Source organism: Candoia aspera, chromosome 7 (genome assembly GCF_035149785.1).
Source record: "Candoia aspera isolate rCanAsp1 chromosome 7, rCanAsp1.hap2, whole genome shotgun sequence".
Taxonomy (NCBI): Eukaryota; Metazoa; Chordata; class Lepidosauria; order Squamata; family Boidae; genus Candoia; species Candoia aspera.
Window position 1 is genome coordinate 73,466,693 of NC_086159.1, and position 27,699 is coordinate 73,494,391.

The 27,699-nt window shown below is 39.8% G+C and overlaps 1 protein-coding gene across 1 annotated transcript in view; it reads right to left on the minus strand.

The window, feature by feature from the left end:
* Window positions 1-27,699, minus strand: part of CACNA2D1 (calcium voltage-gated channel auxiliary subunit alpha2delta 1) — a 416,604-nt gene that overhangs the window by 176,343 nt on the left and 212,562 nt on the right. Inside the window, exon 5 of the mRNA XM_063308113.1 lies at window positions 3,553-3,597. Coding sequence (XP_063164183.1) covers window positions 3,553-3,597 — 45 coding nt within the window. The remainder of the gene's footprint in view (window positions 1-3,552; window positions 3,598-27,699) is intronic.

A 27,699-nucleotide genomic window follows, 5' to 3' on the forward strand; every position in this document is an offset into this window, starting at 1 on the left:
CTGATTACTGTACTGCTCATTTTTCTTTTATATATTTGGAATATTTTCAGGTCAACTAACCTTACAAACAGTCCATATCTAAGTTAGTCTCAAAACAGGTTCTATGGATGTATTGCACCAGAGAGAGGTCAAAAATATCATGCATGAATCCAGTGTCTACTGAAGATCAGTGCAAGGTATTTGCCATCAATTCAATCATATAGATATCATTTACCTGAGATGGTATCTTTGGATTATCTCAAGGTCTCTTTCAAAATCATCTAACAGGTAGGGCCAGACAAAGACAGATATAAGAAACCATCTTGCCTCCTTCAAAATCCCATTTGTTTTCACTGATGAGACTCTTCTTTTTGTTATTATTCTTTCATATTTTGTTCCAATGCTCGTATCAACATTCAAGAGCTTTCCTTCTTTCTGTTTTTCTCTTCTCAAAATTCCAAAAGATTAACACTCTAACCATGCATTATACAATTGGGAATGTTCACCCTCCCACACATCACAAAGTAGATATCTGCATGTTCATCGTTGGTATCTATAGGAGAAAAGCTTCACTATTTTCTCCTGCTGAACAAGAAGAAAAAACTGAGCTCTCAATTAATTAAAAAGCTGACTATGGGACATCTCTTTAAAAAGTGGAAAAAAAAAGGTTTCCTGCATCTACATCCCATCTAAATTTCCATGTCCACTCTGTACAATTCATATTTCTATAATTATCTCATTTTCTTGCTTGCTGTTTCTTTAATTATCTTACATCAATGTCAAATGCCACAGATCCTATCAATCTTAAATCACATTTTATAGCTATGTGCAAATGAAGCATGTTGATCTGACTAAAGTTTTTGTAGAAACTTTGCTATTAGTTTATACGCCTACACTGTATTTTAAAATAGCAAGCTGCATTATTGGAAAGAGAAGATAATTTCCAACTTAAAAAAAAAACTGTCAAAATTTCAGAGTCAAACTCTAAATAATTGGGGCCACAGTCCTACGCCCCTGGAACATACCACTGCCAGAATGTAGACATGGCAGCTTCCACAACAAATTGTGATGTCAAAATGATGTTTGTCATGATGTCATCACACAAGGGACTCAACCGATTACTTGCATCACAACCTCTGACACAAGTATGTAAATCCAATCTTTGTGTCCTGACATCATGGTCCTGCATAAATGCTTGGGTGTAGATGTAACTTAAGTGGGACATGATTTTTCTTCTCACACTGGGAAAGAACTCATAAAAGAGAGGAAAATAGAGAATCTCCAAAATTAGAGTAGCCTCAGAGAGAGAGAGAGAGATCAGAAAAAGAGGTTGTTTTTTTTCTCAGTGGGAGATGTTTGGTAGAATTCAAAGTATTAAAGTTGAGAACCACAACTACTGTATAGGCCATTGGCTCTAGTTTTTTCTCCTTCAAGGTCAGAAACAGAGTTCTCAATCTCAGAGGGGGAAATCCAAAGTTCCCTCTCTTCTTCCCTCCAGGGGCTCAACTACACAGCACCCCTGACCTGGCTTGGATGACTTGCTTACATTTTGCCAAGGACATGTCTTCACAATGGTGCCTCCATGTTATAACTAGCCTGCTGAGGAGCAGACTGAAGCCAATCCAAGGGGTTCCACCTAGGCTCCCATTGGCCTGCCACAGGGCCACACCTTCTCATCCAACCATGGGCCACCATGGCCATTTTTGCTTGGGCTGCTGGAAAGTGCAGAATCTCACCCGGCAACTCTTTTCTTTGTGTATGTGTTATGTGTGTGTAGTCTGTTCATTAGAGTATTAACCTTTGGAAGGTCTCAGCTGCACTTCAGTTGTTCCATGGAATAGAGGAAGGTGCTCTGTGTTCACTTTCACCAAAGTAGGGGTTAGTGACATTGACCAGGCAATGCCTTCCTTATTAACTCAAAAAGGGAGAAGAAGCTGAAATTGACCAGACTGGGCTATGGAAGAAATCACTTCTGTGTGCTGCCAGCAGCACTGATGGGACTCCTTGCCAGTAAGGGCAGGCTGTAGGAACAGCACTTTGTCAAAGCTAGGAGCAAAGCACATTGGCGCACCTATGTGGCAAAGCCTCATGTCTGGCTCCTTATAACATCAGGAAATTCAGTGAGAAAGAATGCTTGGGACATCCGATATACAACTTGAAAAAATCAGTTAGTTATTGGAATGTATTCATTAAAATATAAATTAGATTTCCAAAGCCTGTCTAATACAAATATGTTTTGCATGGTAAAAGCTCTTACATTCCTGCTGAATTAGCCCCTGAATTAGTGTCAGGAGAGAGAGAGAAATCAAACAACTCTTACCATGTATTATATTAATTTAACTTTGGATGATATCACTTCCTAAATAGACAGACCATTACTATCCCAGCTCTGAGAGTACTAAGTGCTCCTACATGGAGCTAACATTTTCAGATGATAGACACAGGAAATTATGTGTGCAGTGGACCAGCAAAATATCAGATCATTCAGGAATTAACCATTGCTATATATGCCTACACATTAATATCTTCATGCATGTTGAGGTGGGCAATATTATCTCCAGATGTAGCTGATCAGGAAGGATGATGGTAAGGGCAGTTCAAGAACATCTGGAGAGCCACTATTGTCTCACTTAATGGTTAAATTAAGATGTGGGTATGGAGGCCCCATGGACTGCCCTAACAGTCTGATCTGACTGGAAGAGTGATTTTCTCCTTCCTCACTGCAGGAGAGAAAATGCATCAATTGATCTTAAGCATGGAGGGCTGCATGCATCATATATGAAGCATAGCCTCAGTTCTTTTGCAGATTAAGGAATCGTAAACCTTTCTACCAGCTGCATTGACCTTCTTCTACAGTTGTGCAAAATTATCCATAATAGTATGTTCTAACCTTGCAATCAGTTTCTTCTGAATGTTCAGGGTCAAAATGTTCTCCAACAAGACATTTTATATACCACCTAATTACATGTGGATTAGCATTAATACGCTAATAAATTCTGCTTTACTCCTTTTTTTTTTTTTTGCAAAACTTTCCCCTTGTGGGTCAACCGAACAAAGAGACAATGCACATCCAGAAAGTCTGGTTCATGCTGGAATCTATTTATTTGCATAATTAAAAATTTAACCCACTATTCGATATTAAAAGAAGCATTCCCAATGGAGCAGTTTAAGAAGCAAACAGCTCATTCGAAATATAACAAGAAAGAAGCCACACCAAATGCATGGCTTCTTTGCTTGTTTTATTTTTTAAAAAAATATTTATTTTTCAGGCTTATAGGCTGCTTCAGATGTATCTGACTCCATTTATTTCTCAGCCATGCTCTGAAGATCTTGCTTTTGTTCAAGGTCACCTAATGAATGAACAGAAGTTCTGCTAGGAAGCCACTAGTAATGTTTTGTGATCGTTTCTCAGGCAATATAACTTTAAACCCTCTCTTTTCACAAGGCATTTTAATAGGTTTATTTTGGGCCTTTTTTTTTTTTGGCCTCTCCAAGGGAAATAAAATGAAAATTTTAATCTTAAGGGAATTGGAGTTAGAGTTCAAGCTTGTTATTTTCCAAAATGTTACTTACATCATTCAGGTCTTCTTTTGCATTATAGTAGACAATATCGTTCGTCTGTATAGGAAGGGGGGGAAAAAAGAAGAAGTAGGGTGAATCTTTAAAAATTAACAGTCCAAAGAAATAGCAGAATTATTACTGAACTTTGCATTGAATCACAACTTTTCATTTCTCAGCAAAGGCTCCCTTTAAAAGGCAGCCATTTGTATATGAATATACATGAAAACCAATGCCTTTCGGCTCACATTGCCTCAGCACTTATTAACTTCTCAACAGTGGTAATATGCTGTTCTATAGTTTGAGGGGAAAGTGAACATACAGTATCAGCAACAATTTAAAAATGCAGCAAAAATAGGTACTGCTGTAAGATTAGGAGACAAGCAGCTATGAGAATCTCTGCTTCATGTTGCTGCCAAATGCATTGATTAGTAGTCAATAAGTCACTCCGTTCAAAACCGTGCTGCAGCAATTGAATGAACCATTTAAAGTGCAATTCTAAAATGTCAACACAGATAAAACTCCATAGGGCTTAGGAGACCGATTGATATAAATCCATATATTTACCTGGGAACAAGTTCTATTAAAATCAATAGGTAGAAAATACTTCATTACAGGCAAAGACTAGCCAGAAAGTATGCTTTATAATACTAATCAAAAGCAGTTTGTTCTGTTTAGATAATACAGACCAAATAAGAAGAATAAATCAGTAAATTGCTTATTGCATCCAACATACTGAGTACAATAAACAAAAAACATAAGTAGTACGTGCATGCGTGTATAATTACAAATACACAGAGAAAGATTTACAGAAAAGCCAATGTAAAGTTTAAGTTGTGAGCAGCTAAAAGTTGAATAGCTGCAGTGGAAGTTACCTAAACTCAACCTGCTATCACACCAAATTCTTGCTACATTTTATGTCATGGAATTATTTTTGTCTGATAGCAGTAGGGTAAACATTAAATTGTTCTGTTGCAACCTGGAAAATGCAACAGCAGCTGTATGACATGTGATGCAGTAATCTCTATAAAAAGTACAATATAATCAGACATAAGCAGTGTTTTTTTGATCTTCACAGCCAGATGCCTTCCTTGTGGGTGATGCTTTGAAAACTGCCCTGAAATCCTGCCAATGAAATCACATCAGATCTTATTTTCATAAATGCCATCCTGGGTTTGGGAAGAAAGAAAGAAGGAAAAAATGGTGGCAGATTCTTTGGGGAGGAACATCATGCTGAAACTCAGGTTTACTTCTAAATAAATATATAGGACTGCACAGCTCTTTCTTCTTGTTTGCTGGCCCATTTCTCTAGAGTAGAAGTAGATTAAAGGTAAAGGTTTCCCTTGACGTAAAGTCCAGTCGTGTCCGACTCTAGGGGGCGGTGCTCATCTCTGTTTCTAAGCCTTAGAGCCGGCATTGTCCGTAGACACTTCCGGGTCATGTGGCCAGCATGACGACACGGAACGCCGTTACCTTCCCGCCGAAGCAGTACCTATTGATCTACTCACATTTGCATGTTTTTGAACTGCTAGGTGAGCAGGAGCTGGGACTAGCAACGGGAGCTCACCCCGCCGCGCGGTTTCGAACCGCCGACCTTCCAATCGGCAGCTCAGCGGTTTAACCCGCAGCACCACCGCGTCCCTTAGAAGTAGATTAGTCCATTGCATAAGGAAAACATTCATCTCTTAAATGCCACTCTGATTCTATCTTAGCTAAATCTTCTAGCAACAGCAACCCTCACGTTAGTAAGCTAGTTTATTGTTGTAACCAGGGGTCATGACATATATCATACCATAAAATACAATTAAACAATAGTAGAATAGTAAAATTATAAAACGAAATAATAAAAAGAGTTTGTAAGAAGGTTAAAACAAAGTAAAGCCAGAGCTACAACTAAGAACTTAAGTATTTCTTTCTAAGTTTAAATGACAGCACACCAAAGTAGTAACCTGGCTGCTAATAGCTGAAAACACAACTGAAAGAAGTTACTTCAATTGTTTGAGGTCTGAACTTTGAGTTCACCAACCATCAATAATTTGTCCCTAATCTCATTGTAAATGGGACAGGGGAGGACATAATGAATAATGGCCTCCACTTGAACACCACCACAAGGATAGAGACGTTGTTTGACAGGGCACTTACAAAATCTCCTTTGAGATATTGGCATCCCTTTCAAAATGCCTATCTCTAATATTTTCTCTGTTCTGAGAGCTAAGTTCCCCAAAAAAAGGTAGGGTATAAATTTGTAGGATGGGAGTAACCCTAGTGTTTCTCAACCCAGACAAATTTGTTCAGGTCCATTGCAAACCATGATGGAGACCTCTTACTATATTTTTGATTTTCATTTCTGGACCTCAGAAACCACTTGTTTAGATCAGCTCTGCTGCATATTCAATATTCCTTAAAACCTCATTTTATACAAATGATTAAAACTTTGTTTAAAGAAACAAATATTGTTGTTGGTGTGGCATGCTTGTCCTCCAGAATGACAAATTGAGGCCAGATGGTTTTAAATCAGGACAGGTGGGTTACAGCTCAATTACCTTAATCTGCCACAGGACTTGGACTTTGTCCAAATCCTATGCACAGCATATATAATGATGTTCATTAAAAATAAGTAATATAATTGAACTCAAACTAAGCATGAATAATGAATTTGATTTGGGAAGAAATACTCTAGCTATCCATTTCTGATTACTTTAATGAGACTGTGATAGGCTCACTCATTTTTTTTAAGGCTGTAGACTAATGAAAAATAATTATGGCTTAAAATCCATGCTGCTGCTAGTAAAGATCCAATCTATGAAACTAGATATGAACAAATCACTGATATAATTTCCTACCTTAAACTAATAGTTAATGACTATAGTGAGTATAAAGAAGTTTCAAATAACATTGATTTGCCACGCTTCAAATCTCATTTGTAAATACTACTTGCAGTAGGAATAATACAAGTTTGCATAGTTTAAAAGAAAAGTATGATACTGTAGAAGATGTAAATGCATATAAACCTCATTCAATGCCAGTTTCTATCTAATGCCCCTGTTTTGTTTTAGTTTCTCATCACTATTCACTTTAGACCAATTAGAGGTTGATAAACCTGAGCTTAGTGTTTGCCAATACAAGTGAGGACAATCTTACTGCTACTAGAACCTCAAGCTAATTAGCAGTACATTGATCTCTTTCAGCAACCTGGTGGGTCGAACTCAAAAAAGCAATTTACAGCTTGGCAGGTGGCTTGCAGAAGGAACGGTAGCAATAAAGTTTTTATTTCTTTTTAATCTTGCTATGTTGGACACTATTCATGTAAAACCAAGATAATCCCATCAGGTGATTTAGCAAGGGCTGCAAGAATTGGGATGACCACTAGATGGCAACAAAGAGATACAAAAATCTCTAAACCCTTCCTGCTACCTAGTGGCCATTTGGAGTCTTGCACTCCTAGTTCAGCATTGAAATATTCTGATTTATGCTGGTCTATGACCATAATAAATATTTAATTGATTGAAATATTCTGATCATCCACTCCTGGGGAATTTCTCAATCTCTGGAAGATGGAAGATGAAGGGACAAGAGGAGAATATTGATGTCTGAATGCCTTGTACTTTTAAGAGATGGCCAAGTTACCTCTATTTTTTTTAATTAATGTTTTTACATTAAACAGGAGAAAGGTGTTATACCCCACTTCCAGATTGCCAGTCACATTAGAACTGATTTTCAAACTGGTGCCAAGATTGTCAAGATAAGAAAATGCAGTAATTTCACTGAAAACAAAAAAGCTAAGGGTGTCCAATAAAGCAGTTTATTACTGTTAAAAGGAAGATGAAGACCACAGGAATCCTGTCAAACTGTAAGCATCCCCTTTCTCTTTTGCACATAACACTAAACCACAGTTTAGCCACCAATTCTAAATTTCTGCATGTCGTATGAAAAGAGAATTGGCATCCTAATGACAAAATTTACATCTGGAGTCCAATACTTTGTAATGTTATTTATTTATCTTTAATGCAAGGCATACATAGGTACCCCCCACCCAAACAAAGGCCAGCTGAAAATCTGTTTCAGTAATTAAATTTGTGATACAGAAAAAAATATGCTGATAGAACATAGCTATCAAGATTAGTTATATTAATAGCCTTATTCTCCTTTAATCAAATGCTTTAAACTGGTGACCACTGCAACATCTTTGTAGAGGGCATAGGTAAGGGCCTTGAAGGACAGGAGGAAGAGCTGCTACTGAGGCAATGGTCAGATAAGGGGGGCTTGAGCCTCGGCCAAGAAAGTAATTTGAGAAAACGTCTCAGACAAGCTCCTCCCTAGTTCACACAAAGATAAAGAGAGGGAGGGGGAAGCACATTCAGGCCTGCAAGATTCTGTTACTACAGCTGTTACAATGAAAGTAGTCCTGGCCTATATGGCATTGGTTTCTTACTCTGGCCTATCTTGTAGGGCTGATAATCTTTTGGGAAAGAATGGTGAATTTTAGCTTTGCAAAAAAAAAACATCTTTTGTCTGCTGTATCTTGAATTCTCACTGTTACTCTTCATTGCACGAGCCCAGGATTTGATTTTGTAAGGAAAAGGGGTGAGTGTGAAAAATCTCCCCTCCTACTACCTCCATAACTTAAATTTCTATTGTCAGTCCATTGCCATAGAGGCAGAAAGGACAGATTTCCAGCCACCTTTGTATAGCAATTCATCAGAAGACTGAAATTTTCTATACAGTCCACTTTCTCAGCTACTGCCATGACCTTATCAAATAAGATGGAACAAAACAACCAACAAATGTAAAACGGGAAGCTGCGTGTTGAGTAAATATTGCTCTTATTACGACTCTTTAATATTTAGAGTCATCTCCTGCCATAGTGTTAACCTAAGAGGGATGAGAATGACACCGCTTTGCCATTAGAGTTTGCTAATTTCCCCAAAGCCTCTCATTTTTTTCAGAAATTGGTCCTCAGGAATTGGTCTCACCTACTAAGATGAAACAGCTAATAACAGAGTACTAATATAATTTTCTGGAAAGCCTTGTAAATAAATGACAGGATGAGATGAGAGAGTCTACAAATATAAGGGAGGAGAAATAGGAAAGGTTTAACCACAGTGAAAGCAAAGTGGAAGCCCATAAGACTTCCCATACTTTCTATTTAAAATTAAAGCTTCATTCTGTTCTCTCACAAGTACGTCCGCTCACTCTTAATCCATATAAGGACAATCTCCTGCATATTTATCTCCACATCTTGTGGAAGAGTCAAATGTAAGTTGTAAAGAGGGTTGTAATAATATCATTTCCATAGGGGATCCTATTCACCATAGGTCACGGTTTAGATAATGCACCGCCCTCTCAACTTTGCAGTGTTCTTTCAGTTGTTATCTAGTAGCTTCTGTTTTCTCAGTCTACTTAGCAAGATTCTTTAAGAAGAAAGGAATGGAGTTACTAGTATGTCAACAGCTGAATTATTTCCCACCAATGAACAATATATCCCTAATATGCATCAGGGTAGAATCCTTCTCACTTCCTTTTCCACTGACTTTCTGTGGTCAAGCAAATTGACAGGACCCATCACTGACAACGAAAGAGCTCGTGGGTGGCTGTTTATAAAATTATTTCCTGAATTCTTCTCAGTCTGAGAACTGGCCGTTACATAGTCCTGAAACCACCACAATATAGTACTCTGCAAACTCTGTTGGATTAATTTGTAAATTAGGCCAGCCTTTCATACCATATTATTTAATACCCCCCAAATAAACTTTTGGGAAATCTTTACCATTACACTTTTTCTGAATTTCAGTTTGCAATTAAAAAGACAATCCTGTATGTTTTAGCAGTAACATTTCCCATCTTCTAAGAACAGCAGAATTTGCACTGTGAAAAGTGAATTCATTTTTGCTTGCTTTCAGTTTCATGCCCCTCCTGAAAGAAACGGAACTGAACTGGAAACAGGATCTATTAATGCATCTTTGGCAAACAGTCTGGGAAGCTGCGGACACCACATGAAACAATTGCGTGAAAAACTGTGGAGATAAACTGCTTTATGAGTCTTCAGGATGCTTCCTAACTTTTGGTGCTCTTCAAAAAAGGAGGTTTGAGAAAATGCAATGGGATTTGTTCTTCTCCATTGATTACCAAGCCCCATAATCACACGGTCTGTTTTGATAACCCCTCACTTTATGTTTTATTCTGTAATTATTGAAAAGTATTATACAATTTTAAAAAAAAAACTGTTACCATTTCCAGAGTATGATCTCTCATACAGGTAGTCCTTGCTTAACAACTGCAATTGGGAGCCAAATTTTGGTCACTAAGTGAGGCAGTCATTAAGTGAGGCATCACATGACCATTTTTTACTGAGGTTCTTAAGGAATCAATGGTTCCCTATTGATTTGGCTTGTTGGAAGCCAGCCAGGAAGGTTGCAAATCATGATCGCAGGATGCTGCAACTGGTCATAAATGCAAGCCAGGTGCCAAGTGCCCAAATTTCTATCATGTGACCACAGGGGTGGTGCAATGGTTGTAACTTCATAACTAATATTTTTAGCCCCGTCGTATCTCTGAACCGTTGTTAAACAAATGGTTGTTAAGTGAGTACTACCTGTACCCCAGACAATGCAGGTAGTCCTGAGTTAATGGCCACTCATTCAGCGACTATTCAAAGTTACGATGGCACTGAAGGAGAACTTATGATCCATCCTCGAAGTTACAACCATTGCACTATCCCCACAGCCACATGATAGCGATTTGGGCACTTGGCAACCGGCTTGCACTTACAAGGGTTGCAGCATCCCGAGGTCACGTGATCACCATTTGCAACCTTCCCTGCTGGCTTCCCACAAGCAAATCAATGGGGAAGCCAACGGGGAAGGTCACAAGTCACTCCCACTCCCAACACTTTTTCTCCTGAGAAGCCCCACTATGGAGCACGGGGTCCCACTTGATTGCACTGTCAACTAAAGGAGACCAGAAAACTTATAGAGAATCATTACTCAATCTATCCATATTTTCATAGAGAAATAATGACTGAAAGTGGAAACATTACAGCAAAACCAGGAAGCTCCTATAATGTCACCAGACAATACTCCTCAACCTGTTGACCCTTTGGGTCTCCGGGGTTGCTCACAAATGCTGCCATTTGACAGGCTTTAGCTATCTGAATGATTCTTCATTTCCTCTTGCCTCAGCTCTGCCTTGAGCATCAGTAATTACAGTGGTTGAAATGAAGCACTGGGAATCATTTTCTCAGGAAAAACAAAACAGAACAGCAGACGTGGGAAGCAAAGATGCTGTCCCTTGTCCCAAACTTCCCTAGGATAGGAACATGAAGATGTTCATGTTCTCAAGGAAAAAAAAATCTACTGACTCTTTAAAAATTATAAAGAGTGAAATAATATGGGTGTCAACAGCAGAGATATTGATGAGCCTTCAGTTTATTTACCATATTTATAGCTCACACAAGAGTCAGTTTGGCATAATAGTTAAATGCATCAGGCTAGAAACCAGGAGGCTGTGAGTTCTAGTCCTTCCTTGGACATGAAGCGAACTGGGTGACTTTGGGCCAGCCCCTCTCTCTCAGCCCTGGGAAGAAGGAAACAAGGGCAAATCACTTCTGAAGAAGTTGCCAGGAAAAATGGCAAGGACTAGCCCAGGCAGTCTCCACAAGTCAAGACTGCCTTGGGGCGGGGAGTGCATGTGCATATGTACACACACACAAGCACACACAGACACACACACACAGAAGTCCACACCAGTGTTTCAAGGATCTGGGCAACAAAGTAAAATAAAAAGGCATCAAATACATATGATATATACATATACATGCACAAGCATATATACAATATAGAAATAATAGAAATCAACTATTTCATTAATTAATTGCATTTATTATGGCCACCCAAGCCCTAGCATATCAGAGGTGCCATTTTCTTAAGCCATGGGCCAAACGCCCACTGAAAGAATGCTGAGGCTTTGGCTTGCTTTCAATGTCTTTGCAGAGTAGGAATATCCATTCCTGCAAGGATGAGCATGTTCCATAAAATGGGGGCTGCCACTGAGAAGGCCTGTTGCTGCCCCACATTGCATGAACCTCACAAGGATAGGGAAGAAACAACAAGTTGACCAGAGAGGGAGAATGAAAAATGACCAGAGAGGGAGATTGAATTTCCTGATCTATCTCCTTAAAGGGTTTAAAAGGTAATATAGTAACCAGCCTTTTGAATGGGGCTTGGATAACAACTGACAACCAATGTAGGGACTTCAAAATATGTATTATTCTTGCTTGGCGGGACTGATCTTCCAGAAATCTAACCATCACATTTTATGCATCTGTACCTTTCAGTCATCTCCAAAGGCAACCCCATGGAGAAAATACTGTTATGCAATTTAGGATGACTTTGCTTGAAAGCTTCTCCCTCACAGGGGTGATAAAAATGGTAGAATTTAAATTGTGGAATCTTCTTAAGCTTCCTCTCTGCATTTTAAAATGTTATATCTCACTTTTTTTGCTGTGTTCTCTGAGGCTGACAAAATGCACCATGGCAATGTATCGCAATAGACAGACATGCCACCCCAGACTTTAGCTAAGAGCAGAACAAATGGAGCCAGTCATCACAGTGATCTAAGACAAGGTACTTTTTCCTTGGTGTGGCTAGATGGCAGAATTAGGCTGATCTGGACTGCTTTCAAAAGCTAAACAGGATGAGAGAAACCACTAAAAAATCCCACAGCTTAGGCTAGACTGGAAAATCAAATCAGTTTGGGAAAAGCAGCCCTTTCCTGTATAATTTCTCCCCCAAAACTCTACATCAGTGTGTTCAGGAAGTCACTAGGAATGAGTTCAACTCAAAGAGAGACTTCATTAGGTTTTTTTTTTCCGTATTTTTATTTATTTACTTTATTTATATGGCTGCCCAACTCACAAAAGTGACTCTTCCCGGGTTACAATTGGATAGTAATATTAAAAACAAAGAAACAAAAATAAAAACACAATAAACACCCTGAACCAACAAACAGAATAACAGAATAAAAAGATAATAGAATAATCAAGGCCAACCATTCTATACAGCATTCAGAAACATTCCTTCTCTCCTCTCTTTTTAGGTTATTTAGCTTGTTTCTGTGTTGCTATGGTTGTCTTTCTTATGAATTAAAAAGCAAATGCTAATAAATGGAAGCTAACCACCATAACAAAAATGTCTTACTGGATCAGATTAAGACTAAGAGTCCAACAGATTAAGATTAAGAACCCAACGGGCTTTCCAAGAATCCCCCAAATCCACTGCTAGACAGTGGCCAGTGTCCTCCTGATTCCTCCCCTCACCACCTTAATAGTCTTAAATCTTTTCATGTCATAATGCCAACAAAACCACACTGCGAAGCTGACAGAGAGGACCCTTATGCCTTTGTATGTATCAGCTAAAAAAAAAAAAGTAGAAAAGTGGAAGAATACAATGTTCATGCTGATTTGTTTAGCTCCTCCATTGAACCCATGAGAAGAACACTGATAAACTCCAGTAATGCATTGCAGCAACCTGGAACACCATAAAAAGGAAACAGATCATCCGTACAGCATCTTCCAACAAAATGGATACCGACGCAATTTTATCAGAAAGTGCCTGCCCACTCAACCCACTACAGTACAACCAGCACAAGCTATGAAAAGGAAAACACTGCCATACATCAAAAGCATCTCATAAACAACCAACAGACTATTAAACCACACGGTGTCACATAGCACACAAACTAACCAAAGCCCTCCAGAAGATCTTAAGTAACCCAAAAGACCCAGTAGCCAAAGAAGAAAAAACAGGAGTCTACAACAGGGGTCCCCAACCCCCAGGCCACAGACCGGTACCGGTCCATGGCTTGTTAGGAACCAGGCTGCACAGCACAAGGTGAGCTGTGGGCAAGCAAGCAAATTTACAGCTTAAGTATTTACAGCCACTCCCCATCGCTCGCATTACTGCCTGAGCTCCACCTCCTGTCAGAGAAAGCAAGTCCATTGGCTGCTATCTCCAAACGGTGCAAAGAATAAAAGATCGGGAAAAAGAGGAAGCGCTTGAATCATCCTGAAACCATCCCCTCACCCCCAGGTCTGTGGAAAATTTGTCTTCCACAAAACCGGTCCCTGGTGCCCAAAAGGTTGGGAACCACTGATCTACAACATACAGTCTAAGGACTGTAACAGCCACTATGTAGGACAGACAGGCAGAAGACTGGCAGAGCGCATCCACGAACACCAACTGGCAGTCAGAAGACACGATGAGAACTGCTTAATCTCACAACACATGGACAGACTCAACCAGAGTTTCAACTGGGAAACCGTGAGCATTCTAGACTGAGCCAAATCCAAAAATGCTAGGGAATTCCTGGAAGCTTGGCATTCAGACAAAACAGCCATCAATAGACACGTAGAAGTAAACCACATGTACACACCATTCAAAAGAAACAACAAAAAGCTAAGAAGAAACAAAAAGACCAGAACTCATCCTCCCCAGCAGCCTACACCCAGATAAGCAGGGAGTAACACCAGACAAAAATTTAGCAGAAAACAGTGCCCTCATCAAGGAACTAACAAGGAGAAAATCACACCCCCACCAACACCGGCAAGGCAAGTGACTGTATATAAACAGGGAGCAAACCCCACCCTCACCAGCACTGATGATCTTACCTAGTTGGGTAATGAAACATCTGCAAGCAAACAACCAAGATCAGAGAGCGCCAAGGACTCCACAAACTCCAGCAGTGTTATAAAAAGAAATAACTGAAGTGTTTCAAACACTGACAAAATCTGCATTCCTTGGTCACAGGAGAAGTCAAGGCAAAGCAGATAGAACTGGGTAAATGCATACCACCTTGGTCTGGCTCCTACATTTAATTGCAGTCATGCCAATTTCTGAACCTGCATTTGTGTTCTCCATGACAATTATTTCAGGAGGGATGAACAATAGAAGTCCAAACATATGCCATGTAAATAAATTTTATGAGTTGCCCTCCATGTCCTAATTATCATGCAAGGATGAGAACACTGTTCTTTTCTCTGCACATTCCAATTAACCTTTGCCAAAAATTAATGTGTGTCAAATTGGTCCATGTCACTGCAAGCAGAGGCAAAAAGAAAAGAGCCGTCTCCTGGGATTTGATTCAGCTAATTTTTTCAGGGCTGGTGGGGGAATGACCCAATCGTTTTCTGAATACAATTCTGGAAAAACCAAGTAAAACAAACAAAGAAAATACATTTCAAAGCAAGCCAGAATGCACTCGCTGTTTATTTAATTGTGGATTTTGTTCCCATGCAAATGCTGTTGTACCAAAATCCAAATTCACTCTATGATGTCATATAAAAAGAAGTCCAACAGCTAATTAAAGGAAATGTGCTAGTATTTATCAAGCATGCTACTTAATATTAAAAGGAGAATTTGCTTTTATTTGCTTGCTGTCCTGTTACACAAATATATATTTTATATACCTAAAGTATAGTAATGTGTGTGGTAGTAACATATGGCTGCAAGAGCTGGACCATAAGGAAGGCTGAGAGAAGGAAGATTGATGCTTTTGAACTGTGGTGCTGGAGGAAAATTCTGAGAGTGCCTTGGACTGCAAGAAGATCAAACCAGTCCATCCTCCAGGAAATAAAGCCAGACTGCTCACTTGAGGGAACGATATTCAAGGCAAAACTGAAATACTTTGGCCACATAATGAGAAGACAGGACACCCTGGAGAAGATGCTGATGCTAGGGAGAGTGGAAGGGAAAAGGAAGAAGGGCCGACCAAGGGCAAGGTGGATGGATGATATTGTAGAGGTTACAGACTCGTCCCTGGGGGAGCTGGGGGTGCTGGGGACCGACAGGAAGCTCTGGCGTGGGCTGGTCCATGAAGAAACGAAGAGTCGGAAGTGACTAAACAAATAAACAACAAAATAGTAATGTAGATTAAGTGGTTGAGGGACAAGAGGATAAAATCATCATTTTGGATCTGATGAAAGACTTCATGAAATCCATCTTACAAGAGGAGCCAAAATGATAAATTACTAAGGATAATTATTAGGGATACTTTTTAAAAAACACTTTTTAGGTTTCTCCAAGAATTTCATGCATTTCAGTGGTGGTTTCAGTGTCAATATCATACCTTGGAATCATTTATGGGTTACTGAATCTGATGGTTGCAATAATCAAATAAGAAGGTAACTTTAACAACAGGAGCACAACTGATTATTCTTCTCCATAATCCACCCCTGCTTTAACAACATGGTACTCAACACTACCAATACATCATTAAATTCATACATCAGTAAACTCAATCAAATCAATCAAACAGCAGCAACTGCAAAGAAGGGTGTGTCTGTGTGTGTCAAAACGCAATGTGCTGGCCACAACAAAAGCCCTACCTCTTTTGCATGTGCAACAATGCACATATAAAAACGGGTGGGGCTCTGGCTGTGATTGCCATCTTGCCTCTCCCTGCACATGTCACGGCAATCAAGAGTGGTTAACCAAACCATGGAATAATGGCAATAATACATTTAGCCAATCTTATTATCAAAGGACCCACAAAAATTTGGCCCACAACACTACTTTTCAAGGATTATATTCTTTTAAGAGGGGAGGTGTGTTGTGTCTGGTTTTGGATAGGTCACAGCCAGTGAGTCATGTGGATTAATTTCCATCCAATTTACTCTCTTACTTTCTATCAGTTACTCCAGCATATTTTTAGAGACGCAGGGCAATCTTTGCATCCAACACTGTAAAGTTAGTTTCTTCAGCCAATGGGAACAGCTGGAGGCACGAATTAATAAAAATGCAATTAAAAACAATAAAACCCACTAGAAGAAATGTATTTATACTGAACTCCACTCCACATTTTACTTCCTTAATATACTTGGGTATCTGACCTTTGCTGGTATAATCTGTAAAATGGATCATGCTGGATGATGTGGTAATTACATCAGTTTAATTACAAGCTCAAATGCCATTAAAATTCAGAGGAATAGTCTTGGGAACAGTTTGGGACTTACCACTTTAAATGAAGAATCTGGTAGCATTTGGGTGTATCCCTCTAAGGTTGTTTTTTAATATGTTTTAAACTAACCTAGATAAAAGGATGGAAGCTTCTGTAAATAAAAACATGCAAGGGGAACCCACAGTGGTTTCTTGAAAAAATAACACAAAGTTAGGATTAGAGCTGAAAAATCATTTATAAAATTCAAGAAGGAAGGAAGGAAGGTCTTGTAGAATTTTATGAATTATTTTGTTTCCCCAGGAAGGAAGGAAAGACTGTTTTCTGCAGTAGGGAAGACATATCTAATTAGCACAACTACCATCAGCAAAATGAACATACTTATTATTGTTGGCAAGGGTGAGGGTCAGTTATTATTCCATTCTATAGACTCACATTAGCAGAAACAAAAGAAACAGAATCTTCCCCTCAGGTGTTCATAATTAGAATTTATTTAGACCTCTTCTATACCTGCTATTTTAGCTTTTCAGGCTTTATCTCCATGACCATTTTTGATTTTCATTGATGTTAGTTTTAGCTTCCCCCACTTTTAATTGATGGCCACCTTCAATTGATCGTTAAGGTGGTTTTTATTGTTGCTTTCTGTTTGATTTACACAGAGTTCATTTGTCTCTTTATTAATGTCTCCCTGAGAACTATTAACTGTACCATGAATTCATAAGAAATAAAATTGGGAAAGGTAGCCACAATAGGCCATGGACAAGGTTTTTTTTTTTTAATAGCTCCATTCAAGTGGAAATTCTTCAGCCAGAAAGTTTCTCTCTCTCTCTCTCTCTCTCTCACACACACACACACACACACAAAAGTGGTATCTTCTAAGAGGCTGGATTTAGGCTTGGGCAAAGTGGAATAGTCACACTAGAAACAAAGGACTAATCCTATTAATGGTGAGAGAGCTATTGTCAGCCCAACTATGCTGGATCTCACACAAACCTACATTCATGCTAATCTGTTTAAACAAACTCATTACATATATTTAAATATTCATTACTTTATATATTAATTAAATGGCAAAGCAACATACTATAAACTGAGCATTATCTTCTAATTTACATTAATAGGGAAATACAATGCAAACGTTTCCTCCTAAGATGGCTTTTCCTTGCAAAGCACTAAGATGGCAGAATTTTTGATGAGCTGTATCGGATTTTACAGGCAACCACCAACTTCATTAGATGTGTTAAATTTGTCTTAATTTACCTCTTCTCTGAGAAAGGTGAGCCCCAAATAGCTTTTCAGTGGCATTACCATCATGCCCTCATTTTTTTCTACCTCAAGGGGAAACAAAGCTGAGCTCAATAGCCAAGTTCTAGATGTATCAGCTCCAACTTCAGAGGTCACTTGGGCCTGTTGGACAATGGAAGCACACAACAGGGAAATGACCACACATGCACAAATGGACAGAGACAAATGTCTAAACACACATATGGAAAGGAAATATATGAGTTCAGCATCAACCTCATTTTATCCCATTTGTGCTCAGTTTTATTCTATCACCCATGTGCTCATCATCCACCCTGAATTCATCAATGCATCCTCAGTCTCTTCCTCTTTGAACATTCACCCATTCAATCAGTGCTCTGACTTTCCCACCATCACTCCTACTCAATAACACCAAGCTTACCATCTCTTTTATCTCCTTAAGCTCAGCCTCGATCTGTGTTTGCCGGGGGCTGCATTCAAAAAGTCCAGATGGTGATGTGATCAAAGTCCTGCCCATGCAATGCACATAAAAATAGGCACAGGTACAATTGCACCATTGGGGCTGCCATCTTGATGTTTTTTATGACAGCCTGCAGACATGGCTGATGCATGCTCTTCTCTTCCCTTCCTTACTCATTCACCAACATAAGGCAGTCCCAGAGCATTACGTATGTTTGGCCCCTCTCATCTACCCTTACTGCTCAATTTCTTCCCAAACCACCTTGCTTCCCACATGAAGTTCAGCCTTGCACACATGTGCCTTTTCTGCAGAACATGCATGCATTCTCACAGATTCTGACAGTGTTGTTGATTAAGACCAGAAGATTCCCCTACTAGCAAAAGAAAGACTACCAGGCATGAGCTGGAAAATTGAAAAAGACACTAGATGGCAGTAAAGAGCAAGAGGTTGTGTATTGCTTTGCTGCCACCTACTGGTGTTCAAGATTTTTGCTGCTACTATCTGGTAGCCCTAATAATACTGCCAAGAAAAGTTCATGGATATAATCTATCTATAGATAAATGAAGAGCATTTTTTTTTAACCTGGATTGCATCTAATACCCAATCTCTCCATAAAAATGGGATGATCTTCCCTATCAAAACTAATTTAGACGTCTTCAAGACATATAATTCCTTGATTTAAATTGGGCAATCCACTGATTAAAGGATTAAAATCCAGAAAGCTTTTAAAACCAGTCAGCTTGTAAATACACTCTTTTAACTTTAATCTCTTCCCTTCCCTTCCGGGCAACAGCAGCACTCTAGGAATTGGGTCTCACCAACTTGAAATAGCTATTAAATCTGTAGCTCCATCTGGAATGGAAAATGGTAGATGAAATAATTAGAATCTTACTGCTGTGTCAAGAGGTCTTTGGAGGGGCTTAGAAAGTAGGGAGACGAAACATCCACTTCTTCAGAGCCTTTTAACAATGCAGTATGTTCGTTATAGAAGGCTGAAGTACCTGCAAGGTGCTAATTAATTCGGTGCCATCATGCATTTTGTTTTTAATAAGATGAAGTTTATAGAGAACCCAGAGGAAAAGCTCAATTAGTCTAAAAAGGATAATGCTTCTTGTTTTTTTTCTTTCCAGCAGTGTTTAAATGGCTCCAAAATGAAGTGACGCAGGTCCTGCCTTTTAGAAGCTGCCCCACTTCTAATTATTTTCAAGATCAACATGCAGAGGCCATTTGTGATCCTGGTTGATTGCATTTTCTAAGGAAACCTGCCTAATAAAATATGGGGGCAAGCAACATAGATATGTCTGTCTATCTTGCAGATCTGGGCTATAAAACTCCAACCACTGAATCTCCTTGCTACCCTCTAGGGATTATCTGGAGTTTTGCAATTCAGATCTGGAAGCCCACACCTCCAAAGCTGCTACAGAGGGATTTTATTTTAGAATTGAAATTTCCTTGTGAGGGGACTTAATTATTTTTAGCATTAAGAAACCATACTTTGGGAAAGCTGAAAAACCTTAGAAAGTTGGATTCATCCAGGATCATTCTTCTCCATTTTGAGCTTAAATAAAATGTTCCTTTCACCTCACTTGTACAAATAGTAATTGGACACCTGCAGCATTGTCTCCCGAAGAGTAGTCTGCTTATCCCTTAAGATCCCTTGGGAAAGATCTCCATATGTCAATAGTATAGCAGCAAGTTGCAAGAACATTTTTTGTGACCCCACCAAGATTATGCAAAGATGTCCATTCACTTCTTTTCACACTGCGTTCCACCTCCTAGCAAAAAGTATTTTTTATGCAAGGAGGTTTTTATCACCAGGCTGGAAAGTTCTAGGGTGAACTAAGTCTACCTGTGGAATCGAGTTCTACGTGGCTACAGTGAAAATATTCCTCATTTTTCCACACCTCTTCTCTGGCCAATACCAGAATGAGAAACTTTGCAAGATGTAATTCATGGACACAGCTCTTTGGTATATATGCTTATTGGATGAATTGGGAAAGCTTTTAAAGAAGAAATTCAATAACTACCAACAGTAAACCTCAAGTCCTATTTATAATTACTTTCATTATTGTAAAGGACTTATCTTCTCTTTGCCCTCTCCTCTCAGCAAATTGCCCTCCTCCCCTTTCATGTCCTCTCCCCACTTATCCCACCAACTTTCTCACAAGAGGTTTCCTTTTGCCTTTTCTAGAGTTAGTCCTTACATAATTTCCATAACAATTTTAAACTGCAATATTTTACTCCCTTGTGATTCACTGAAATCAGATGCTGGAAAGCTTCAAGCCACACAACATGCAGTGGAAAGGTCAATGCCAACCATCTCAGTCAAGGATCAAATCAGAAGTAAGGAAAATGGATGGGCAACCAATTTCAAAGATGTTGGGAAAATTGTATTAAAAGGAAATATAATGGGCTGGGAACAATAAATGTTTACAGACAATAGATGGAAACAAGAAGTGACATGCTGGTGGCCCTATAATTACACACGCCCCCTTAGATGATCTCCTACAAGATGGTCTATGAAAAGATCTTGGCCCCAAGAGCAACACCTTAATGAAAGACTGAATGAGACACAGGTTTTGAAGCCATTGCTTCATATATCAACCCTATCCAGATGAAGACAATGATAAAGTGATAAACAGAAGTGCAATTCAGTATAAATTGGGAGAAGACAGGCTGGTGTACCTCATTCTTGCCCCCCAATCTCTTTTTAAACCATATTATTGGTCACCATAGAACACCCCACCATCTAACCATCTGCTATGTGAAGAAACACTTTCATTTTGGACCCTTTCTTTAATGAATGTCAACAGAGAATTCACGTTTTCTCAGCAGCAACATTCTACAATGAGGTTTTCCTTGAATTATCCACAACTCCAAGAATTCTTTCCCAATCATACAATGGGAAGTAAACCAGCATCAATATATCTGGGAAGGTAGGATTTTCCTTTCTTTCCTCATTTGGTCCGAGTCAGCACGATTTTATTCTTGGTTATACTGAACAGCATTTCCAAGTTCATTTTCATTATGGATTTTACACTAAAGTTTCTTGGACTTCAGTGACAACCAATGCTCCAAGCTTGTCATTTTGACTTTTCAGAGAGCTTGTTCCTCTCACAAATGGCTACTATGAGGAGAGTTATTCGTAACATGGTTGCTATGGCTGGTGCAGGCAGCTGCAAGAACACTCATTTCCCAGACAGCTAATCTAGTGAAGTTGCTTCTCACCACTTCTATAACCTTCAGATGCATCTATGTTCCTACATAATATTTGACTTTTTTTCACTTGGCCAGTAGGTACATTTTCAAATAATGCTCTGATGGATGCACAGCCATCTACCATCCATCCCCACAACCATAAGATGGCTGGTGGTTTTGTTAAATCAGGAGGGGCAGGAAACCTACCCTTTTCTCAGAATATTGAAACATGTCTTATGATGTCCTCCCCTTACATCCTCATCTGCAATGTCCTCATCTGCAATGTCTTGATACTGCAGAAAAGGGGCAGAGTTTACCCTGTGGCATTGAAACACATGGGGATTACAGAGATACCAAAAGATTAAACTCCATCAGCAGCTATTAGTAAGATGAAATACCACTGTTAGGATCAAAAGTCTCATTAGTGATTTCAAGAGAAGAACAGCAGAAATAATCACTGAGTTGAATGGTGCTTGTTCCAGGTAAATGGGAAAAAGATTTAAACCTCATTCAAGGACTTTAAGGAACAAACAAACAAACAAAAACCCCAACCAACTCCACTGGAAGCTTTACAAGTCCACCCCAAAATGTCTGCAATTATCTTTCATAATACTGAGGCCCTTGCAGGAAAAAAATGTTTCTGAGTCTATCTCCCTCTCTCTTCCTTTCAAGCCATTTGATAGCCAATTACCTTTGCCCGCTTCCAATTTCAGACAGAGAATGGAACTCTTTTCCACGCTGCTACTAATTGGGTATCATACAACTGGAAAAGAGAGAACAATAATATGAGAGAGGAATAGAATTAGCTCCTACTCTCTAATGCCAAGAATCTTCCTTTCTGATTTGGAGATGTTTCAATCCAAGCGGCAAGCCTCTTCAACATGGCAAAACTGGGAAATGGTTAACCTAGTTTATTCATCATGCACCACTTGATATATCACCAAGATTTTATTTTGCAGCCTAGCCAAGATTAGACAGCTCTGAAAAAGCCAGCAAGTTCTTAGAACAAATGTGGCCCCTTGCAATAATGAGGCGTTTTGCTGGCTAGATACAGATAGGATTTGACTGCCACTACCCCCATTGCCTGCAATGTAATGAGGTCTGTGAATGTGCCATGATTAATACCAGTATCTTCTTTTGAACTTCTTTCTTATCCTCACTGTACAGGGTGTTTCTATGCTGCAAACCTTTAACATTCTGTTTTCACAGAACAGAACAGAAGCAATGTTGTACCTGATACAGACCTTTGAAGTAATCTTTGAAAACTGACTCCTGTGACATAACTGTATTCTGCCTTTAACGAGAATTGTTAGTCAACAGATGCAGGTTGGCTGCTCCCCTAATAAGTCTAAGCTATGGTATATATTGTTGAGGTTTTCCTACTAACAGATTAAGACTGCTATATCCTAGTCATTTTGGCCGGGTGAAAAAGGTTGCAAGTGATTGTCTCCTCGCACGTGCTTCATGCAAAATAGCCTGGGGGGAGGACCTGCCCGGACTTGTTCTTCACTTCTTCTTTTTCTCTCTGCTGGAAATGTAGCTCAGCAAGGCTTGCTCCAAAGGGAGCTACGTACTTTAAATGTTTTGCTTTTGTTTTTGCTTTCTGTAAATAAATTATTTTTATAGAAATGCTTGGTGTGTGACTTTTTTGACCTCTCCTGGGCTAAAGGCTTTCCCAGCATCTGCCAACATATATGATATATATATATATATATATATATATTTTAATCCGTTCAATTGTGTCCGATTCTCGAAGACTGCCTGGACAAGTCCCTGCAGTTTTCTTGGCAAGGTTTTTTCAGAAGTGGTTTGCCATTGCCTCCTTCCTAGGACTGAGAGGGAGTGACTGGCCCAAGGTCACTCCGCTGGTTTCATGTGTAAGGTGGTTCTAGACAGGGTCACAACTGGGGGCGGGGGCAAGTGGGGCATGTGCCCCAGGCGCCACTCTGGGGGGGTGCCAAAATGAGTGCTGGGTGGGCCCCAAAATGGGCACGGAATCCATGTTTGCCCTGGGTGGCACAGACCCTAGTTGCTTGCCTGGTTCTAGAACTCACAGTCTCCCAGTTTCTAGCCTGGTACCTTAACCACTACACCAAATTGACTCTTATCAATAGGTACACACACACATATATTCACAGTGGTGGAATCCTTTTTTGTGGGATGTTTACAGTTGCTTCACTTGTAGTCAAGGTTGTATGTCCTTGGCTGTCTTCTGGTGAGTAAAAGGATTAGGGATTGTCATTTGAAGGGACTCCATGTGGACCTTAGATCTCAAGTACAGTCACAGGGCAGTGTCAGGCTAGCAATTACTACACGGTGTCAGAAGTGAGTGACCTCTAAACAGCTTCATTTCTTATCCCCCGCCATTCTAGCCATAAGAGGAAACCCTGCAAAGAATTGGCCCTCTTCAGTTGCATGTGATTACCAGTGAGTCTGAGGGGAGAGGAGAACAATTTCAGTGTTCATTCTGAAGATGAAGAGGCACAGGAGATTTACAACATGCTTCAGGCTACACAGGAGGCAGATAAGAAAAAACTGCAAATAATAATAGAAAAGTTTGCTGCATTTTTTGACCATAGGAGGAACATTACTTTTGAGAAACGTATGGGGATTTTTTACAAGAACTCAAGGAATAGAGGAGAGTGTCAACTTGTGTGTTACAGAGTTAAGAAGACTTAAGCACAAATTTATAGAACTTTCAGAATTGCTTATAAAGAGCAAAATTGGGTGCAGCATACTTTTGGCCGTCCTAAAAAAGAATTTGCTGAGAAAGTATGATTTAACCCTGGATAGAGCAGTAGATGTAGCTTGATCAGAAGAAACTGGCTTAAACAGCATACGTTGCTTAACCCTGAGCTTCTGCCATATTGGCTGGTTAAATATTGTGTATAAATAAGAGGCTAGTGTTTATGGGTCTAAGATAACAGCCCCTTCTGATAACAGGGAAGAAACGTTGCAATTTCTCCACTTGGCACATCAAGTCATTCAGCGGTCAAAGACACCTGCCAAATCTGTGATGCATTGGCCAGGCTTGAACAAGCAGAGCGAGCAATTCATAGCAAGTTGCCCACAGTGTCAGATGCTTCAGCCCAGTGAAGCAAGAGAATCCATGCTTCCTCATGAGATTCCTGAGCTACTTTGGATGAAAGTATGTAGCAAGAGGATGCTGGTTTCTACTTGTGGTTAGTTATTATTCTAAGTACCCAAAAATACTAGACCTGGAGGATAAATCCTCTGCAGTGATCATTTTTGTTGTTTATTTGTTCAGTCGCTTCTGACTCTTCGTGACTTCATGGACCAGCCCACGCCAGAGCTTCCTGTCGGTTGTCACCACCCCCAGCTCCCCCAGGGACAAGTCCGTCACCTCTAGAGTATCATCCATCCACCTTGCCCTTGGTTGGCCCCTCTTCCTTTTGCCCTCCACTCTCCCTAGCATCAGCATCTTCTCCAGGGTGTCCTGTCTTCTCATACAATCATACAAATGATTCTACCAAGTGCCTTACCTTGAGAGGACATGTGTTTGTGGAGCATCCGAAGTAGAAGACATTGTTTGTTGTTTATTCATTCAGTCGCTTCCGACTCTTCATGACTTCATGGACCAGCCCACGCCAGAGCTTCCTGTTGGTCATCACCACCCCCAGCTTCCCCAGGGACGAGTCCGTCACCTCTAGAATGTCATCCATCCACCTTGCCCTTGGTTGGCCAATTATTATTACTTCGGTCAGTGATTATTGCCAGGCTAAAATGTTTATTTTAATGACATGAGATTCCAACTGAGCTTGTTTGGGACTAATAAGAAGAAAGGGAAATACTCAGTGCTTTGAGTGATCCAAGGATTATGCCTCTAAGGAGACTTGTTGGCCAGCAGATACCTGCTAGACAGCTGTCCCTAATGAGCCTAATTTATGAGAGAGAGAGGGAAAGAGAGAAAGATAGACATATGGATGGATGGATGGATGGATGGATGGAGAGAGAGAGAGAGAAATGGCATCCTTTCCTGAGGGATGCTTACATGCTGCTTTACATGTACCAGATGCTGCGTGACCTTGGCTGCCTACCCGTCAATAAGAGGACTGGTTTGCCATCTGAAGTGACTCAGCTGAGGACCTCAGACCTAAGCACTGTGGACCTTTGGGGAATTTCCTCTCCACAGAATGACATAATGGTTTCCAATAACTACACATTACTCAAGTCTCCTCTTAACATATGAAATATTTTGTTTGGATACACAATGTAACAATGTGTATTTTTTTCATATCCAGCAATCACTACATTTTAAGTACTTTCAGGGACATGGAAAGCCAATATAAGCCTTGCCAATGAAAGTGTACAATACCCCAAAAGTCAGTCTTATGCGCTAGCAGCCATATCATCACCCAGGATCACTTGCTGTAAGTGGACATGCATTAAAATTAAAGAAGTGAAACCTCATTTTAGCAGACCATATGGTCTAGTGGCTAAGGTGCTGGGCTAGAAACCAGGTGTCTGTGAGTTCTAGTCCTGCCTTAGGCATGAAAGCCAGCTGGGTGACCTTGGGCCAGTCCCTCTCTCTCAGCCCAAGAGCCAATCAGGTGTGGTAGGAGAGTTCTAGTCCCGCCTTGGGCATGAAAGCTGGCTGGGTGACCTTGGGCCAGTCCCTCTCTCTCAGCCCAAGAGCCAATCAGGTGTGGTACGAGAGTTCTAGTCCCACCTTAGGCATGAAAGCTGGCTGGGTGACCTTGGGCCAGTCCCTCTCTCTCAGCCCAAGAGCCAATCAGGCATGGTAGGAGAGTTCTAGTCCCGCCTTAGGCATGAAAGCTGGCTGGGTGACCTTGGGCCAGTCCCTCTCTCTCAGCCCAAGAGCCAATCAGGCATGGTAGGAGAGTTCTAGTCCCACCTTAGGCATGAAAGCTGGCTGGGTGACCTTGGGCCAGTCACTTTCTCTCAGCCCAACTTGGTGCAGTGTAGACTAGCCTCCTCGTGGTGCACCCCGGGCAACGTGACTTGTCACGTCTAAATAGTCTACGCATCTGGCTGCTGGACCTCACAAGGATTTCCCAGCAAGAAAACGCAGCAAGAAAAAGCTGCTATGCCATACTATTAAAACAAACAAACAAACAAAAAAGCAGACCAATAAAATGGACTGTAGGCAATAAACCAACTTTCTGCTGTGATTTACATCACAGTCATGATGATGTCACTATACTACCGATGTACAACAATGTAAATAAAGTATTTTGTGTGATGGTGTCAGTGTGCAAATACACAAGTACATACATTGTGTATGTACTTTCTGATTATCACCAGTCCTACAAGGACATCCACCTTCAGTTTATCACCCCCCTTCTATCTATAATTCCAGGACATTCTGATATGTTTCATTTGCACTATTTACTAGAAGACAAAGATAATTTTATTTTGTCCAGTGTTGCAAAATTCTGCTCAATCTTGAATAAACTCCAGTCGTAGAAGATTAATAATTATACTATTTCTAGTTTGGGGTGCTGTATTTATTATGTGATGATCCGTGACACACACAAAAAATCATTCATTCACGGCTTCTGATTTAATGGATATGGACAAATAATGGACACCTTCTCCCTTTAACCATTTCAAATGAGATTTCACTGTATGATTTTACATTTTCACAAGAGCCATACACTCCGATGGTAGTGCGTAGCACCTTCCACAAATCTAGGACTATATTTCAGAGTTACAAATCAGTATCAATTATCAATAAAAATGGAAAAGCAAAGGATTTATACTAGCAAACCAGTGATTCTACCATACAATCAGTATTTAGAGGCATCTGTTGTGATCTTTGGCATATAGATTTTTAGAAGACAAACAAAACAGAAAAGTTCAGCATTTCAAATTGAAACTGGATAATCCATTCATATGTATAAACAAATAATATTAGGTATAATATTTGGAAAAACAATTTATGTGTTATGTGTAAACTATTAATATCATGGGCAAGAAAAAAAAAGGGTTCCAGCTAGCCAAGCACTGCAGTGCAAACCAACGCAACATCAAATAACATTTAAAAATATCTAATTTAAAAATATTATTTATTGTATGCAATTTTTTTCCTATATTCCTTCTGTTTTCTATAAGGAACAGCTACACTTCAGCCTTCATAAGAAAATAAAAACAAATTGAATTTGCATTTCAAGATCTCAGGAAACAAAATCTAGCATGTTATATTATGCCACACACTAGTCACAACTAAGATAGCACAACTTTTTTTTCTTTTCTTTTCTTTTCTTTGGTTTGGTAAGAATTGAAATTCTTAAAATGGTGGGATCTTGGAT